Below are 20,597 nucleotides of genomic sequence, written 5' to 3'. Positions count from 1 at the left end.
GTGCATGCAGACAAAAGTATCAATGCACATGAAATAAAAATTAAAAAAACAACAACAAAGAACAGTAGATAGATTTGGCTCTGTTGCACAATTTCCCCTTCCTATATTTAAGAACTTTATTTTTCTTTTGTTTTTTGAGACAGGGTTTCTCTGTGCTCTGTACATCACTGACTGTTCTGGAATTTACTCTACTGTAGTCCAGGCTGTTCTCCAGCCCAGAGATCCGCCTGCCTCTAAATCCCGAGTGCTGGGATTAAAGGTGTGGGCCACCACCACCTGTCTTGTTTTTGTTTTGAGGGTCTTTCTGTGTAGCTCAGACTGGCACTGAATTCATTCCTTCTGCGTCAACCTCTACAATGCTGGGGTCACAGGCACCTACCACACATAGCTCTTACATGATGTGTTTTAGGAATGTGTGTGTGGCATGTGTGTGTTCAGTCTCACTTGTAGCCATAGTGGGCCTGGAACCTACTATGCAGACTAAGCTGGCCTCCTAACTCACAGGACTCCTGACTCTGTCTTCTGAGTACTTGAGTTTTTGTTTTTGTGTTTTCAAAACAGAATCTCTCAGCCGTAGTCCTGGCTGTCTGTCCTAGAACTAGCTGTCTGTCCAGACTGGCCTCACAGAGATCTTCCTATCTCTGGCTAAGAGATAAGTCCCTAATTTTTAAGGTATTTGACCAGAGGGAGATATTTTTGGGAGACTCACAAAAATAGGTATCTTCTAGGAAAATGACTTTTATTTGCTCTTTGAGATACTTTTCCTCGTAAAGTTGTTTTACTATAGTTTAAAATAATTTCTATACCCACTACTGTTCTTTGTTTGGAGATAGGTGCTCACTGTGTAGCCCTTGCTGGTCTGGAATTTGCTATGTAGACTAGACTGCCCTTCAATTCACAGAGGTAAAAGGCATGGGTCACCAATCTTGGCACTACTGCTGTTTTATTTTTAATAAAATTGTTTCTTGATTAAACTATAAAATCTAGATATAAGAACTGTAGTGTGGTAGGTTACTCTTGATCTGCTTGAGTTGAGGGTAAGATAATCCTCATGGCAGTATTCAAGGACAATGCTGGATGTGTTCTGGTGAGAAAATACTTTTAGATGCCTCTGCAGTCATTCCACAAGTGTCTGAGGAAGCTTAAGTATTCCAGAAAGCCAATTAGTAGGACTTGAATGATTTTTAACTATGGGAGACACTGTGGTTAATGATAAAATTCTAATTTTTGTGTTAAATTTTATCCTTATGAGGAATATTTAAACTTGTTTATGATGAACCACGAAGACATAACTGTTTAGTATTATTGAGAACCAATAGAAATTGTCATGTTCTGAAAATCCATTAATTGTACATTGTTCTAATGTTTGTGTTAATGCTTTAAATTTCTATTTACTTTATGAAAGGGTTTGGTGGGGAGATGTAAGAAAGACATCTGGGGAGATGTCTTACTGGGCAAGAGTGCTTGCTGAGAAATCAAGAGAACCTGAATTTAAATTTCTAGTACCTACATTAAAAAATAAAAAAGAGCAGTGTGGTGGAGGCAAATACCTTTAATCCCAGCAGAGGAGGCAGAGAAAGATGGATCTCTGTGAATTCAAGACCAGCCTGATCTACAGGGGGAGTTCCAAGACAGCCAGGACTACACAGAGAAACCCTGTCTCAAAAAACCAAGAAACAACACCACGTGCTTCTAACCCAGTGTCAAGAGGGTGGAGACAATGATCTATAAGCTCAGTCCAGCTAGCCCAACTAAAACGGTGAGCTTCAGATTCAGTGAGAAACCAGGTCTCAAAAAATAAGGTAGAGTGCCATAGAAGATGCTTAATGTCCTCCTCTGGCCTCTACATACATGCACCCCTCCCATGTGTGTTTATGTGTGTGTGTGTGTGATGTATGTGGATATGTTTGTATGTTTATATGTATGTATTAAAAACACATAAATGATAAATTAAAAATAAGGTACAAAGGAAGTGCTGATGGTATTGTAACCAATCTCTTGAACTGAGTGATCTAGAGTCGGTTGTCTTTTGAGTTTTAGTATGTTGGTGTGGTTTGAGCTCAGAAGTGTCATATGATAGAATCTCTGTGTTTGGGGAGGAGAGACTTCAGTTGGTCCTGATAAAATCTCCATGCTTTGGTTGTACTTCTAAGTAGTAGATAGCCCTTCAGTCACCCCCACACACACACCTTTTTTTCACATGCCTCTCTGGGATTCCCAAGTGCCTAATTGCCTATTTAAGTTCCTTAATCTTTTGGTATATTGAAACAGGGTCTCATTCTGTAGCTGAAGCTGGCCTTAAATTCAAGATTATCCTCTTCAACATTCCAAGTAATAAAATAGTTGTTTACCACCATGTGTGACTGTCCCTTAATCTTTGACCAAAGCCAAAATGTGTAAAATGCTCTAGTGTTTAGCTAAAGGGAGAAATTTGGTAATATGAAAGACTGGGCAACTCTTGTTTATTTATTGAGTTATATAAATTGAGAGTATGTTTTGCCTGAATGTATATATGTCATGTGTGCCTGCTTCCCGAAGAGTCCAGAAGAGGGTGTCAGATTCCCTGGAACTGGATTATAGAGGTTGTGAGCTGTTATGTGGGTGCTGGGAACCAAACCTAGGACCTCTGGAAGAACAAGAGCTCTTAACCACTGAACTGTCTCTTCTGTTCCAACTATACTTTTGTTGTTGCTTGCTTTTCTAACTGTTAGTATTTTTTTTTTTGTTTTGTTTTTTGTTTTTTGAGACAGGGTTTCTCTGTGGCTTTGGAGCCTGTTCTGGAACTAGCTCTGTAGACCAGGCTGGTCTCGAACTCACAGAGATCCGCCTGTCTCTGCCAAGTGCTGGGATTAAAGGCGTGCGCCACCACCGCCCGGCTAGTATTTTTAAAATAATGTTTCATTGCAGTAAAAAGTTAGCTTGAGCCAGGTTGTGGTGGCCCACACCTTTAATTCCAGAACTCAGGAGGCAGAGACAGGCCAATCTCTGTGAGTATGAGGGCAGCCTGGTCTACAAATCAAGTTCCAGGACAGTCAGAACTGTTACACAGAGAAACCCTGTCTTGAAATTAGCTCGAGGCTTTAGAATTTGGTGTGTCAACTTCTTTACTTGGGACATGGATATTATGCTTAAAGATATTATGTTCTAGGTCACTTTCAGATTTAACTTTTTAGATAATTTAGCTTGGCAGAGATGACTTAATATGTTTTATGGTTGATTGATATTGTCTTCGATACTGTTGGGTAGTTATAATTGTACCCAGCTGAGGGTTCTTCAGGTAGAGCCACAGTAGAACTGGGGTTTAGTGCTACTACTGGTCATGAAGATATACAACTAATCTTCCTTTTTGACCTTTACTCATCGGATTGAATAAAATCCTTGATGTACATACAACAAAATATTTTTGGAATTTTTACCATCAGATGCATCAGTGAGAAAGACACATTCTGAAACTTACAAGAAATTTTACACTTTGAGGCTGTGCATGGCTGCTTATTATTATAATTCCATTACTCAGGAAGTAAAGGATTGCTTCAAATTCAAGACCAGCCTGGTCTATGTAGTGATTTCTAGGCCAGCTAGGCTACATAACAAAATCCTATCTTAAAAACAAAAGAATAAACAAAACAACCAAACAAATAGAAAATTGCATTGATTTCCCTGACTCCACATGTATAGTAATTGTCATGATGACCTTGGAATTTTAAGTTCCTTGACGGTAGAAAATGGAAATTTTTGTAGCATGTTCCTTTGTTAGCTTATCTGGTATTGCGGATTTTCCCTGTTGCAGGACTGGGTGAAAGCTTTTTCTGCAGCAGTCATGTTGAAAACCTTGTGTTGACTTACCTCGTGTTCTGAAATGGGAGCATAAAAGTTTACTCGGACACCTCGTCTTAAAATAGCAAAACTTGCTGTTTTCTGCAGATCTAGGACCTTGTTACAGAACTCTGCCCCCCAAAATGTGTTTACAGAAGAATGTGCTGTGATTAGAGAAGAATATGCTGGTGTGTAGATTTCAAACTCTCTGGACAATATGAATAACCCTGTCTTTGTTTCTACAGTGGGAGCCAAGAAGAAAGGTTTGCTCCCGGGTGGAACAGGGATTATCCTCCTCCTCCCCTTAAGAGTCATGCTCAAGAGAGACACTCTGGCAACTTTCCTGGCAGAGATTCACTTCCCTTTGATTTCCAGGGGCATTCAGGACCTCCCTTTGCAAATGTAGAGGAGCATTCTTTCAGCTATGGAGCTAGAGATGGACCACATGGTGACTATCAAGGAGGGGAGGGACCTGGACTTGATTTCAGAGGAGGAGATTTTTCATCCTCAGATTTCCAAAGCAGAGATTCAGCGCAGTTGGACTTCAGGAATAGGGATATACATTCTGGGGATTTTCGGGATAGAGAAGGAACACCTATGAACTACAGGGGTGGAGATGGTACTCCTATGGATTATAGGGCTAGGGAGACACCTCATATGAATTACAGAGACAGGGATTCTCACCCTGTTGACTTCAGAAGTAGAGATGTTCCTCCATCTGACTTTAGGGGGCGGGGCACATATGATTTAGATTTTAGAAGCCGAGATGGACCCCATGCAGACTTTAGGGGAAGAGATTTATCAGATTTGGATTTTAGATCCAGAGATCAGTCTCGTTCTGATTTTAGGAACAGAGATGTATCTGATTTGGACTTCAGGGATAAAGATGGAACACAGGTAGACTTTAGAGGCAGAGGTTCAGCTGCTACTGATCTAGACTTTAGGAATAGGGATACACCACATTCGGATTTCAGAGGTAGACACCGTTCTAGGACTTACCAAGATTTTAGGGGCAGAGAGGTAGGACCTTGTATGGAATTTAAAGATAGGGAGATGCCTCCTGTGGATCCAAAAATTTTGGATTACATTCAGCCTTCTACACAAGAGAGAGAACATTTTGGTATGAATGTGAACAAGAGAGAAGAATCCACACATGACCATGCAGTAGAAAGGCCTTCTTTTGGTGTTCAGAAGGGAGAGTTTGAGCATTCAGAAACAAGAGAAGGAGAAACACAAAGTGGAACCTTTGAACATGAATCTCCATCAGACTTTCAGAACAGCCAAAGTCCGGTTCAAAACCAAGACAAGCCAAAGCTTTCTGGAAGTGAACAGCAGAGTTCAGATACTGGTCTGTTTAAAGAAGAAGGTGATTTGGACTTTCTTGGCCGACAAGACACTGATTACAGAAGCATTGAATACTGTGATGTGGATCACAGGTTGCCAGGAAGCCAGATTTTTGGCTATGGCCAGAACAAGTCTTTTCCACAGGGCAAAATGTCCCGAGATGCCCAACAGGAACTTCAGGTATGTTGATGAGGTGGTTCATAATACTTTTCTCAAGGGTGAAGTGTAGAATGCAAAATGTTCAGTCCCTCAAGTCTTATACAACTATTCAAAAGCAAACTTTGTATTTGAAAATGGAATAATGGAATTTAAATATCCAGAGAAAGGCCCTTGACCCAGAGCATGTTTTTGATGTGTGTTTTAGTCATTTTGTTTTATTGTGCTTATTTAAATGACCTGTGATAAATTGATCTTAAACTATCAGTCTTGGGGAGTGGGTCTCACAGCTTTTGGAGTCCTTGTGATTTGGGATTTATTTTCTTATTTAAGTTCATTTAGAGAATGCTTAGAAATGTTTTTGCAGTCATGAGGATATGATGTTAATGTTGCAAGTTTCCTCTTACAGCTAGCTTAATTAGCTTTAATGTTAAGTTTCTTAAATCTAAGTGAGGAGAGTTATATATTTGCAATTTAATTACGAAAATTATCTTAAAATAGATTTTACCCATATCTCTGTGTGTGTGTGTTCTTTTTTTTTTTTTTAAGACATGTTTTCTCTGTGTTGCCCCAGCTGTTCTGGAACTCACTGTGCATACCAGACTAGCCTTGATCTCAGATCCCCCTTCCTCTGCCTCCTAAGTGCTAGGATTAAAGACATGTACCACTATGCCTTGCCTGTCACTTGGTGATCTTAATACTTAGTAACCAAATAGTAGGTTTTGAGAATTTTAGAACATGCTTTTTTTATTATATTAAGACTCCCTCAGTAAGCCTTGTTCTTAGCATACTTATAATTCAGTAATGCTAGGGAAAAAAATGAGAGAAAATTATAAGTTCTCATTTCTTGACTGTATTTCATGTTGGGTTTTATTTTACATGTAAAAATAAATCTATTTGTGAAATAACTTTACATTCTGAATTCAAGGATCAAGATTATAGGACTGGCTCAAGTGAGGAGAAGCCTAACAGACTTATTCGATTAAGTGGGGTGCCAGAAAATGCAACAAAAGAAGAGGTAAGGCATATGTTCTGTCTCTCTCAATTAAAAAAAGAACCAGGTGTGGTGAAACATGCCTATAACTCTAGCACTTGGGAGATAATATGCAGAAAGATTGACAATTGAGGCCAACCTGGACTAATTGTGAGAATTTGTCTCAAAATTAAAAAAAAAAAATTAAAGTTCACTTTCAGAAATTACAGGTTTACAGGAGCATGTAAAGAAATGTACAGAGTCAAGTGTTGTGATAGATGTCTGTAATCAGTACTCAGGATGCTGAAACAGAAGATGAAAAATTTGAACCCTAGGAATGGATAGTGGGGCAAGGTAGATATAAGCAAGTACAATGATACTTGTGTGTGTACTTATGTATGAAAACACTACAATGAAACCTATTATTTGGTATGCTAACTAAAACAATTCGGTGCCAATGTTGGGCTTGGTAACAGAAGCCAGAACTGAGCCTGGTAGTATAGGCCTATAATCTTAGCCCTTTAGGAGAATGAGTCAAGATTGTAAGTTCAAGGCTTACCTGGCCTGTAGAATGAGATCAGGACAGCTCAGGTCTTTTAGTGAGACCCTGTCTCAAAATAAAAGTTTAACTGGGCAGTGATGGTGCACACCTTTAATCTCAGCATTTAGGAAGCAGAGGCAGGCGGATCTCTGTGAGTTTGAGGCTTCAAAGCAAGTCTACAAAGTTACAGGACAGCAAGACCTGTTGCACAGAGAAACCTTGTCTTGAACCCCCTCCCAAAAAACGTATAAAGAACTGTAGACACAGTGTTTATTTTGTTCAATTCCCAGTACTTCCCACCTCCCACCCACAAAAGGAGACCAACCTCAGCCAGCTACATAGCCACTTTATTTTGATAACTAAATAACCAGAGAAGGCTTAATTAGTTTTCTTTCAACCTACCTTTTTCAGAGGTAACATCTAGAATAACTATAGTACAGTATCTAAGCCAGGAAGTAATTTTGGAATAACCTGTACAGCTTATTCGATGTGATGTAAAATGACACATGACAGGTATCTTCAGACTTGATAATCATTCTTGAAACTGTTATATCAGGAGTACATACACAAAGATGCAGTTGATTTACAGTAGTAAAGACTGGGAGCCAGATCGGGTGTGTTGCCATATATCTTTACTCCTAGTACTCGGGAGGCAGAACTGGGTGGATCTCTGAGTTTCAGGTTAGCCTGATCTACAACATAGTGAGTTCCGGTACAACAACATAGACCCTGTCTCAAAAACAAACAAAACTGGGAGTGCCTAATTGCTCCGTTTCAATGGAATTTCTGGCCAAATTATGACAGAATTTAGGGAAAAATTATTTAGGTTATTATTAGAAGTAAAACTATGTCTTCGTGAAAGGCTAACAAGCATTAGTTCATTTAATTATTACAATGTCCTATGAGTAAGTACTTTTAATCTATTAACTCCACTGCTGGTTGGAAAGCTCTTATTAGAAGTTCTTGGGACCAGATGTATTTCAAGTTTTATGATTTTTAGATTTTGGAATATTTATGTAAAATTTGCTAGCTTGACATTCCTAATCTGAAATCTAAAGTTCATATTTTGAAATATTTTGAATTTCAGAGATTTGGGGATTTTGCTTTGCTTTTTTTTTCTTGGTACACAATTTCAATCTTACTGTGTAGCTTTGGCTGGCGTGCGTTTTGGTGTGCTGTGTAGATATGTGTTTCGTCCTGGATCCAGCCTTTTTTTTTGAGACAGGCTTTCACTGTGTAGCTTTGGAGCCTGTTCTCAAACTCTCTCTGTAGACTAGGCTGGGCTCAAACTCATAGAGATGCACCTGCCTCTGCCTCCCAAGTGCTGGGATTAAAGGCGTGCGACACCACTGTCTGGCATGGATCCAGACTTTTTGTTAAGGATATTCTTTCTGTATCCTACACCAGGCACTGTGGTAGGCTCTGAATAATAGACCAGCGAGTATTATAAAGTTGTTACCTTCACGAATAATATAAAAACAAGCAAAAGATAGACAGTAGAGGCTGAAAAGATGATTCACTGGTTTAAAGCGCTTGCTGCTCTCTTAGAGGTCTCAAGTTGAACATGTTGGGCATCTTACAACTGACCATAATTCTAGCTCCAGGGAATCTAACACCCCCTTATTAGCCTCTGAGAGCATCTGCTCTCATCTACACATAGACACAGACAAATGTGCAAATACCTATACATAGACACTGACACACATACCATATAATTTTAAAAAGATTGAGAGATAAACCAGGAGGCAATGGCGCACGCCTTTAATCCGAGACTTGGGAGACAGAGACAGCATTTGAGGCCAGCCTAGTCTACGAAGCAAGTTCCAGGACAGATAGAGCAACACAGAGAAATCCTGCCTCAAAAAAATCAGAGAGAGAGAGAGAGAGAGAGAGAGAGAGAGAGAGATTTTTCCTTTTTTTAATATTTATTTATTATGTATATTCTGTCAGTGTGTATGCCTGCAGGCTGGAAGAGGGCACCAGACCTCATTACAGATGGTTGTGAGCCACCATGTGGTTGCTGAGAGAGATTTTTTTAAGAAGTGGTAAAAAGAACTCCTGGGGGGGCTGGAGAGATGGCTCAGTGGTTAAGAGCATTGCCTGCTCTTCCAAAGGTCCTGAGTTCAATTCCCAGCAACCACATGGTGGCTCACAACCACCTGTAATGAGGTCTAGTGCCCTCTTCTGGCCTGCAGACATACACACAGACAGAATATTGTATACATAAATAAATAAATATTTTTAAAAAAAAAAAGAACTCCTGGATTTGAGACCAGTCTAGGCTTCATGAGATCCTGTGTCAGACATCAACAAAAGATTTAGAGTGTCATCAGGATTGGGCTGTTTTCTTCTCTTTTGAAAAATCACATTTATTTTTATTTATTTCTTTGTGTGTGTGCATGTATGTAGCAACAAGTGTTTGCATACCATGGCATGCTTGGAAGTCAGAAAACAATTTGGTTTTATTTTTATCTTTCTTTTGTGTTTTTGTTTGTTTATGAAGGTGACTCCCGCATGGTGGGGGTTGGATCTTCCTTTCAGACCCTGGATTAGGCACAAACAGTACTGTTTTCACAGAAAGATCCTTTTTTAAGCAGGGAAGAAAAGTTAAAGTGGCTGCTTTCTGACTTAGACAGAAAAACAATAATAAATGACCTTGCAGCTGTAATTTTTAAGAGGAGAAAAAGGAGAGGTCTTTGTTAGAATGGATTAATTTGCTGTGGTAAAGGAAATAGAGGATGATGGAGGGGGTACAAGGGAAAGGGGATATATTCGTCCCAGAGGGACAAAGTACTGCCTCTGGATAGGGAGGAGACAGACGTGGCACATAAATAAAAGGCAGTTTATAAAGGTAAGGAAAGGATGAAATCACATGTTAGGATGATGTGGTTAATTTTAATTGGGTATGCTTTTTAGGTGAACCAAAGGGAGCTTTTGATAGTGGATTTTGGTAGTCAGCCTCAGGAGGAAGAGGTCAAATAAGGGAGTAGACCTTGGTGAATAACTTTAGGAATGTGACCTAATGGTTTTTTAGCAAGGCAGAGGGAAAGAGGAAGAACGTCAAGACCCGCCTAAGCCACATGCACGAGTGGGCTAGTGTCCCTTCATTTGTTCCTTCAAATGTCCCTACCAGCTGAGCTATCTTGTCATATTGAGAATTGGGCCATTTTAGATTGAACTCAAACCTGAACAGAACAAATAACTAGATTAAGTTCTAGTGCTAAGGCCCTGGACTGGACTAGATTGTACTCAGTGCATTATTTTTAACACAAGCCATTAAGCATTAAAGGATTACACACAGCAATTAAAGAGAGATTTGGAATATATATATAGATTTCAAAACCTGTAGTCTTTAAAGCCTTGCTCTTTTGCCTTTTCGAAGAGTGCTGGGTGTGAATCCAAGGCCCTGAATATGCTAGGCAAGCTCTCTACTACTGAGCCACATTCTATTTATTTATTTATTTATTTACTTACTTACTTACTTATTTATTTATTTATTTGATTGATTGATTCTGGAGACATGGTTTCTCTGTGTAACAGTCCTGGCCACTTTCTTTCTTTCTATCTATCTATCTATCTATCTATCTATCTATCTATCTATCTATCTATCTATCTATCTATCTATCTATTTGATTCTGGAGACATGGTTTCTCTGTGTAACAGTCCTGGCTGTCCTAGAACTTAACTTGGAGGACCAAGCTGGCCTGGAACTCAACAGAGATCCTCCTTCCTCTGCCTCCCAAGTGTTGGGATTAAAGGCATGTGCCACCACGCCTGGCTCCTGAGCCACATTATTAACCCAGCTCTCCTGCCTATGTATGGTATATTCAGTTTCTGTTTCTTTTTCTTTTTGGTATGTTGCCTCTACCACTTCACATTGAGTTTAGCAACCTTGAGCTCTGGCTAGCTGGGATCATAGGTCTGTGTCGTCATGCCCAACTTCATTTATTTATCACCCTTTGAATGTATAGAGTGAGTATGGTTCTTCAGGCATTCTGTGTTTTGTGAGTTGGTCAAAGAAAGAGGTTACTCCAAAATGTAATTTTAGGCTCTCTTTGGCAGCAGAGAGGTCCAGCCTCTGATGGAATGAACCTTGAACAGCCATACAAAGGCATATTTATCGGTTGTTACACAAAGTTGTTTTTTCCTAATTAAATTCCTTATACCAAAGTCCCTGATCTAATCTATATGTTTTTCTGAAGGAAAGCACCACACCCTCACACTTTAGTGTTTATTGTGCACTGTTTTCAGTACCCAGTAATCCAAGAGCTTCAGGTGTGCCTCATGACCAAAGTCGTGTGAAGGCTTTAAAGCTCCCTCAGAAAAACAATTTTATAAATCACAGAAAACTATCACTATTTTCCACAATGACTTCTTCAAGGTCAAAGTACTTTTAAAAAATAACTGTTTAGTCTAATGCTTACCCTAGATACAGTGAAAACACTATTCATTCTAATGTTTACCATAGATACAGTCACTCTGCTAGATTCTTACAACATCATTTAATTTGTCTTTATAAAATAATCCTTGCTTTAAATTGTATAGAGTGAAAACCAGTAGGGAAATATAAACATTAGCATTTAACTATAATTTGTATCATTAGTGTAAATGTCATATTTTTGCAGATTCTTAATGCTTTTCGGACTTCTGATGGCACACCTGTAAAGGAGTTGCAGTTGAAGGAGTATAATACAGGTGAGCTCTTTTGATGTGCATATAATCTTGGATTAGGAAGAGTCTTGGACAGATGTCTCTGCATTATGTGCTACTCAGAAATTTTGTTTTTAAGAAATCACAAATAAGATTTTCAGAAGTTTCATGTTGGTGCCTTCAAATAACAAGCAGCTTTAGTTTTACCTGTGGTTCTTTGTATGGCTGTTTATTCACACGTGGGCAATGAGGATGCATGCTCCAGTTCTTCTGAGTGCCTGTGAGATATAAAGTGAGTGCTGTGGCATCTGTCCTTGACTGTTTTATATGATTAAATTATTAAACTTGTTATTTATGTTTTTCATGATGGTGGGATGCTTACATTTGAGCCTAGTGAAATTTAGTAAGCTTACTGTCTATAAAGTTTCATATTTCATTGTTTCAAAATGAAATTTAACAGCTTACCAGAGAAATTGTTCAAACTTGTAGTTTCTCCAACTTTGTGTTGCTCTGATAAGAATTCTGCCACAGCTCAGGCTTCGAAATCCATGAATAGGTCTAGAAGAGCTTTCTCTTCAACCTCTGCAGTCTGAAATGCTGTGTATGCTTCCAGTATTTTGATTGCCACCTTTGGTCACCTCCTTTAAGCCTTACTATAGGCAAGTGAAATACCGCACACTCAAAGTTTTGCTGAATATTTTTGGGACTCCATAATATGAAATAGATTAAGAATAATTGGTGCCGGGCGATGGTGGCGCACGCCTTTAATCCCAGCACTCGGGAGGCAGAGGCAGGCGGATCTCTGTGAGTTCGAGACCAGCCTGGTCTACAGAGCTAGTGCCAGGACAGGCTCCAAAGCCACAGAGAAACCCTGTCTCGAAAAACCAAAAAAATAAAAAAAAAAAAATAAAAAAGAATAATTGGTTTGGCAGTAGTGGTGTACACTTTTGATCCCAGAACTCAGAGGCAGAGACATGTGGATTTCTGAGTTTGAGGCCAGCCTAGTCTATAGAGAGAATTTCAGAACAGTCAAAACTATACAGAGAAACCCTGTCTCGAAAAAAACAAAAATCAATGAATAAGTAAATAAAAATAAAGGCAATCTTTTTTTTCTAGAATTTGAATTGAAGAAAATAGAGCATTTACATTTTATAGAATATAGAGAATCACAGTAATATATTTAAAGGCTTCTTCAAATTACAGTGTGTCATATTTTGGAGGATATAGTTCATTTTTATTATTTGTTTAATCTGTTATTATTATTAATTTTTTTCTAATCCTGGGGATTGAACCCAGGCTTTTATGTGTGGGCTGGGCAAGCTACTAACCTGACCTTATAGTTAACTTTTAAATAATTTACAATGGAATGAAATTTTGGGGAGGAGGAGGTTTGAGACAGGATTTCTCTGTTGTAGCCCTGGCTATCCTGGAATTTGCTCTGTAGATCAGGCTAACTAACATCAAATTCAGAGATTCACCTGCCTCTGCCTCCCTAGTGCTGGGATTAAAGGTGTCACCATCACTGCCCAGTTTGGAATGGAATTTTAGTATCTAATGAGGTAGCTTCTTTTTTTTCATGGGTTCTGCAGTGAAAAGCACAAAAATAAATTATTGTGCTTAAAATAATATGATTTTTAAGTCTACAAGTATATTTTTTCCTGTAATTAGAGAGGAAACTCAAAAGTATTATTTCTCAGAAAACAATTATTTGTTTTAAATAAAACATGACTAAGAGTAGATATGTTATTCTTGTGTGTCTTAATTTTGTAGGTGTTTGTTGCATGTGTCTGATAAAATCTCTGAGAACTAAAGATAGAATTTATAGGGTAGATATGCTTTTTAATTTACAGGGTGATAACCTCAGTTTCAGTCTTGTGTCATGAACTGCTTCCATTAAGTATTGATATCGTTAGTAAAGCAGCCATTTAAACTCTTTAGTTTCTGTAGTACTCAACGATTTCCATTTCAATAGTCAGGTTTGCAAGCAAGGTAAAATTACATAAGTGTGTAGGATCCAAAGAGGAAGTATTTAAGTTTGCTAGCTGTAATGGTTCCTAGAATCATAATTGACAGACTTACGGTACTGATGCACATATAAAATTGTTTAGGATGTTAAAAACAATGACCTTTTGTTATATGACATGATTGTATATTCAATATGTAGTTTCTTTTTTTAATGAATAAGTTACTAGTTCAATGATCGGTTTTATACCTGCAGGTGACAGGTAGAATGAACTTTAAATGATGCCTGTTAGATCATGGTATCCTTAGGCCTAAAACCTTTGTATATAGCTGTCTACCTCATATGGAAGAAATCCCCAATTCCTTTTTCTAACTTATAAAGCAGACTGTAAGCTGGTCTATGACTGTGTGACCTTTTTCTGTATCAGTTTTTAACTTCTTTTTTTGTTTGTTTGTTTGTTTTTCGAGACAGGGTTTCTCTGTGGCTTGTGTCCTGGAACTAGCTCTTGTAGACCAGGCTGGTCTCGAACTCACAGAGATCCGCCTGCCTCTGCCTCTCGAGTGCTGGGATTAAAGGCGTGTGCCACCACCGCCCGGCAGTTTTTAACTTCTTATTATCTGTAGCCAAACCAATCTTGTCTTAAGTCTTTGACCAGTAACTGCTCATTTCTTTGTCAGATCTTTTTAACTGCTTCCTTCCTTTTGATCTCCACTTATCTTCTAGGATTTATTTCTTGGCTTCCCTTTTAACTTCATTTTGAAGCTTTACCTACTGTCACTTCCATAGTTGGCTTGTTTTTAAGTTCTTATTTATTATATATAGAGAGTATATTACTATGAACACATTTGTGTTTTTTCGTTTGATTGATTGATTGAGACACTGTTTCTGTGTAGCGCTGGCTGCCCTGGAACTCGCTCTGTAGACCAGGCTGCCCTCGAACTAAGAGATTCACCGGTCTCTGTCTCCCAAGTGCTGGGATTAAAGGCGCGTGCCACCACCACCTGGCGCTAAACCCCTCTTAATCTTTGCTTCTCATATTTTTTGCTTGGAGGATTACCTTTCTTGTTTGAACTTCAGGGAGCTCATCAAACCATAGACCTCAATTAGAGGTAACAGGATTAAAAAAGAATTAATGTCTAAAGAGATGCTAATGTTATTGTTATTTACAGAGATCAGAAATATTTATTTGTTCTATCTGTAACCCACCTGTCTCTGTCCCCAAGTCCTGGAATTAAAGGCCTGCACCATCACTCCCTTTTTAAAAAATAAATTATTTTTACTTTATGTGTATGAATGTTTTACCTGTGTGTATATAAGTGTACCCTATGTGTGCAGTGCCTACAGAGAGACCAAAAGAAGGTATTGGAATCCCGGGAACTGAAGTTACACAGTTGTGAGCCACCATGTGAGTGCTGGGAAATGAACCCAAGTCCTCTATAAGAATACTGGGTTTTATTAACTCCTGAGCTATCTCTCTAGCCACTGTTTTTATTTTGTTCTTACAGCTCAGGCGTGACTAGAATTTGTTATATAGTTTTTCTGCTTCTGAAGTGCTGGAATCAGGTATCTGCCACCATGCCTGATTTAAGAAGGTGCAGTTTTGTTTTATGGACAGACCTCAAACTCCTGAATTCCAGTGATCCTTTTTGTCTCATCATCATTGTTGGCTAGGACCATAAGCAAGTACCACCATACCCTGTTGCTCTAGGAGATAGTTTTTAAAAAGTACTATTTGCAGTCTTAAAATGTATTTGAGTTTTTACCTGGTATAGTGGCATACACCTTTGATCTCAGTATTCAGTAGCAAAGGAAGGAGGATCTCTGTGAATTAGAGGCTAGCCTGGTCTACATGATGAGTTTTAGGATAGCAATTCAGAGACCTTGTCTTTAAAGAAAAATGAATTTATAAATTTTTAAAATTTCTTTTAAAATGTCTAAAAAATTGTATTTTAAAATTCTAAAGTCTCAAAGATCACTACAAACAGTAAGCCCTAAGAAACCTTGAAAGGTACAACTTATTTTAGTCTCACTAAATGCCTTTTCTCTCTTTAAATCAAAGAAGAATTAGGTCACATTATATTGTTATATTGTACTATATACTATAGAAATTCTTGTCAACTATAGAGGCTATGTCTGAATTGATGGTTAAATAGTATTATATTATTAGCATATGTTTTTCAACCCCAAAGTGAATTAGCATTTATGTGCAATTTCTAGAAGTAGAGCATTGAACAGTGAGTGGGCCGATTTAATTTCTAAAAATATGCACTAAGAGTAAAGTTTCTTTCCTTTTGTTTTGGTGCTGGTTGTTGGACCTAGCTAGGGATCTTGCATCCTAGGTACATGCTGTATTCTTAGATTCCTGGGAATAGTGTTTCCTGTTTCATTATTTTAACACTGTAAGTAATTTAAAACCGTGTATTGCTAATTAAAAATTTCAGCCATACTGATTGCACATGCCTTTAATCCCAGCATTAGAAAGGCAGAGGCATGGAGGATTTTTTAGTTTGAGGCCAGCCTGAGCAACATAGTGAGACCCTGTCTCAAAAAGAAAAAAGAAAAAAGAAAAAAAAAAACTGAACCAGGCGGCAGTGGGCGCACACCTTTAATCCTAGCACTGGGAGGCAGAGGCAGGCGAATCTCTGTGAGTTCAAGGCCAGCCTGGTCTACAAGAGCTAGTTCCAGGACAGCTAGGACCGTACTGTTACACAGGAAAACCCTGTCTCAAAAATCCAAAAGAAGAAAAAAGAAAAGAAAAAGAAAAACTGAAACAAAAACAAAACTAAAGATGTACCCCTTTGGGGGGGCAGTGTCTCAGTTATGCCTCCCTGACTGTCCTAGAATTCACTGTGTATAATGTGACTGTCCTTATACACAGAGAGATCCATTTACCTCTGCCTCCTCGTGTAGAACAGGAGTTCAATCTGTAACTGACTGTGAACAATCAATTGAGATAACTCACTACCTTCGGACCAGCCCCTCTGCCTCCTCGTGTTGGAATTAAAGGTGTACAGCACCATGCCCAGCCCCTTTTGTCTTTTGGACTAATACGAAACCCTAGAAAACACTTTTTTTATTTCAGTTTTATTATTAATGTGTGTGTACATAGGTGTGCCATTGCACATATTTGGAGGTCAGAGAACAATTTTGTGTAATCAAAATTGGGGATCAAGCTTAGGTCATCAGGATTGTGTGGCAAATTGCTGAGCCATCTTTCTAGCCCCAGATTACTTTTACTAAAAAAGAAAGGAAAAAAAGTTTGACAAATGTGGTAAAAAGAAGTTTTGGGGGAAATTTTAATTGAGGTTATTTTGAGATTGATTCTTGCCTTGTGTGATAGTCAATACTTTAAATCCTATCACCCAGGAGTCAGAGGCAGGCAGCGCTCTGTGACTTTGAGACCAGCCAGGGCTATATAATGAGACCCTGTCTCAAAAACAATCAAAGACAGTGTTGAGGGTCATTTTGTGCTAGGACCAAGACAATGGAAAAGGTGTTTATAGATCATGTATTTTTTTCCTAGTCAGAATTAGGAGATTTTTGTAGCCTATATAGGAAGCAAATACATTTTCATATGCACTAGAACTCAATGAGGAAATACTGTCTTGAACTCTTAGAATACTAATGCTAGGGCATATTTGAGACTCGGTGCCATAGAGGCAACTCTGTTCTTTAGTTCCTGATTGTGCTTTGTATAGAAGCATAGAAGTACTGATAGATGTTATTGCATCCCGGAAACCACTCTATAGAATTATCACAGGTAGGGGTGGTGGTTCACATCTATATCTATAATCCCAGAACTTGGGAAACTGAGGCAGGAGATTCTTGTAAGTTGAGGTCATCCTGGGCTACATAGCAAAATTCTGTCTGGAAGAAAACTAAAGAAGCATAAAAAGGAGTTAATCATTTCTACTCCACATATTAGATAACAAAGCCCAGAGACATGTGGCTTGACTGTGATCATGTGTGAGTTAATTGTAGTTTTATGTCAATGTTCAGAACTATAACTTAACTATAACTTTTATGTTGCCCAAGTTATGATGCTCATTCTGATTGATGTGGCATTGAATGAGCCAAATGCTATGCTATTATTTGTTTGGGGATACAGCAATGAAAAGAAAACTTTTGTCTCTATCTGGGACTTCAGTTGTTTGGTCAGTTTGCTACAGGTGATCTTCTCTCTTTATCCTTCTGTTACTCTATTCTTTCTCCTGGGATGAAGTGTGTTCTTGCCTTGAGAAAAACAGGTTTGCAAAGATTTTATCCCCCCTTTTATTTTCTGATTGGTTGTTTTGTGCATGGTGGGTGAGTGAGGAATGGTGGAAAAGGAGTGAGAATATGATTTGAATGAGATCACTGACTTTAAAAAAAAATAACTGCTCTCCTTTGACTTAATTAGTATCTGGAAATAGACTTTGCTTATTTCCTCTCTTCTTGACTCATTCATTAGATTATGGTCTTTAAGTAGGACATTATCCTCCATTGTGTTCACACTGCCAATGTATTAAAAATAAATCGAGTAAGAAAGTTTCCTAATGGTTGTTCTGCTGGACCCATTGTCATCAGGATAAAATGACACTTGTGACTAATTTCAGATTTTGAAATAAAAGTAGTGGACTGTGGCAATACCTACCTATAATCTCAGCATTGGGTAAATTAAAGCAGGGGGGGGTTATTCGGTTGGAGGCCATCTTGGGTTGTGTAGTGAGTTCAGGACTAGTTTAAGTAGCCTATATAGTAAGATCTTGTCTCAGAAAATGAAGAAGGAAAACTGAACATTTTTTCCTTTTTTTTTTTTGGTTTTTCGAGACAAGGTTTCTCTGTGGTTTTGGAGCCTGTCCTGGAACTAGCTCTGTAGACCAGGCTGGTCTTGAACTCACAGAGATCCGCCTGCCTCTGCCTCCCGAGTGCTGGGATTAAAGGCGTGCGCCACCACCGCCCGACCTATTTTTGATTTTTTGTGTGTGTAGTGCAATAGGAACAAACCCAAGGTCTTAACACTAATCCACATCCCTGTGTCTTTATTTTCTCTAAGTAACTAATTGGTCCACATGGAAAACTAAATAAAATAGAACCATATGCAGTTTGAGAAATTTAGCCAGTATATCTGTATATTTTCCTTATTTTATTGGCTCTATTATAAACCAGCAATCCTTTTTTTAAATTATTTTTTTAATTTGCATTGGTGTTTTGTCTGTATGTATGCCTGTGTGAGGGTGTCTGCTTAGCCCCGAAATAATCATGGAGAAACTGTATTAATTAAATCACTACTTGGCCCATTAGCTCTAGCTTCTTATTGGCTAACTCTTACATATTAATTTACCACATTAATATGCATTAATCTGTGTATTACCATGTGGCTGTGGCTTATCAGCTAAAGTTCTTGTGGCTGTCTCCTGTGGGGCTACATGGGTTCTCTCTGACTCTGACCATCTTTCTCCCAGCATTCAGTTTAGTTTTCCTGTTCTACTCTATCAGGCCAAACCACTTTCTTTATTAACCAATGGTATTCACAGCATACAGAGGGTAATTCCACATCAGGTGTCAGATATTGAAGTTACAGACAGCTGTTTGCCATGTGGGTGCTCTGGAAGAGCAGTCAGTGCTCTTGTTTTTGTTTTTTTAGTTTTTTGGTTTTTTTGGTTTTTTCGAGACAGGGTTTCTCTGTGGCTTTTTGGAGGCTGTCCTGGAACTAGTAGCTCTGTAGACCAGGCTGGTCTCGAACTCACAGAGATCCGCCTGCCTCTGCCTCCCGAGTGCTGGGATTAAAGGCGTGCGCCACCATCGCCGGGCCGAGCAGTCAGTGCTCTTAACTGCTGAGCTGTCTCTCCAGCCCCCGCCCCCAGCAGTCCTTATATGCATAGTTGAATGGAAACAAACTAGAAATGCTCTTAAAATGTCAAAGTGATGAGTTTCATATGGACCAATTCCATTTTCCCAGAAGGTAGTTTGACATACAAATTAGAGATTTTCTTAATTTTAATAAAACAAGTTACTAGTCCTTTTTGTTGTATATTCCCATTGATTGCAATCCTGATACCTGAATCGTTTTTTTTTTTCCTAAAATTAATTACCTTTTTGATACATTACTTTTCTTCTAAAATTCTCTATGTTCAGAGATGTAGGTACTGTGGAATCAAGTTCCCTACAATTTCTGTCAGTGTTTCCTTTGTTGAGTCAGGATCTCTCCACAAAGCCCTGGTCATCCTGGAATTCACTATGTAGACCAGGCTGGCCTCTGTACAAAAGGACTATCAAATCATGGCACAGAAACTTGGCCTAGCTTGGGTGCATTCTGGCTTTTTTTTTTTCTTTTTTATTTAACTTAACCTGTTTCTCTACCTTTTGCCTCAGGGCTTTTTACCTTTTTTCTGTATACCCTACTTTCACTGCTTCTCATGCCTGTCTTCCTGCTGGAGCCAGGCATGTTCCTCTCTTTCTCCCTTGTTCTCTTTTCTTATTATTCTTCTGAGTCTAGAGTCTTCCTCCTATTTATTCTCTCTGCCTGGAAGCCCAGCCTATCCTTTCTCTGCCTAGCTATTGGCTGTTCAGCGCTTTATTAGACCAATCAAGTGCCTTAGTTAGGCAAAGTGAAACAAATGCAACTCATCCTTACATAATTAAACACAGATTCTTATATCATTAAACAAATGCAGCACAAACAAATTTGACACATCTTTACCTAGTTAAAATAATATTCTACAAAAGGCCTAAAGTTTAGAAATATTCCTGCTTCTGTCTCCAGTACTTTGCTTCTATAGAAACAACACTTTTGTCTAGAGAAAAAGTTTTATTTAAATCAGATTTCAATAAAATAAACAGTGACTCCCACAATCCTGATTTCTTTAAAATCCTAGAGAGAAGGTTCATTGGTTAAGAGTGCTTGCATGCCTTTAATCCCACACTCTGGAAGCAGAGGTAGGGAGTTCCAGGCCAGCTAGAGTTACATGGTGAGAGCCTGCCTCAAAAAAGAATGCTTGTATACTTTCAGGAGACCCAAGTTCAGTTCCCAGCACCATTACTTCCAGTTACTCAGCTACGGGGGATCTGATGCCCCCCCCCATGGGTGCACACAAATACACACAAAAAGAGAGAAGAAACAAAAATCTATAATTTTAATCCTCCTTTTGCATTTCATAGTTGTCATGTCAGTT

General features: G+C 38.6%; 1 protein-coding gene across 3 annotated transcripts in view; it reads left to right on the top strand.

Moving 5' to 3' along the window:
- Positions 1-20,597, top strand: part of Rbm6 (RNA binding motif protein 6) — a 121,937-nt gene that overhangs the window by 19,968 nt on the left and 81,372 nt on the right. For 2 of the 3 annotated variants that reach the window (XM_005347868.2, XM_013346601.2), the window contains exons 3-5: positions 4,062-5,340; positions 6,245-6,334; positions 11,456-11,525. In XM_005347868.2, coding sequence (XP_005347925.1) covers positions 4,062-5,340; positions 6,245-6,334; positions 11,456-11,525 — 1,439 coding nt within the window. Of the gene's footprint in view, positions 1-3,790; positions 5,341-6,244; positions 6,335-11,455; positions 11,526-20,597 lie in introns of all 3 variants that reach the window. The other variant, XM_005347869.2, reaches the window with a different exon arrangement.

The sequence above is a fragment of the Microtus ochrogaster genome, chromosome 5 (genome assembly GCF_000317375.1).
Source record: "Microtus ochrogaster isolate Prairie Vole_2 chromosome 5, MicOch1.0, whole genome shotgun sequence".
In the NCBI taxonomy this organism is placed as follows: Eukaryota; Metazoa; Chordata; class Mammalia; order Rodentia; family Cricetidae; genus Microtus; species Microtus ochrogaster.
Note: the sequence above shows the minus strand (reverse complement) of the source record. Positions and strands in the feature narration are given on the sequence as shown.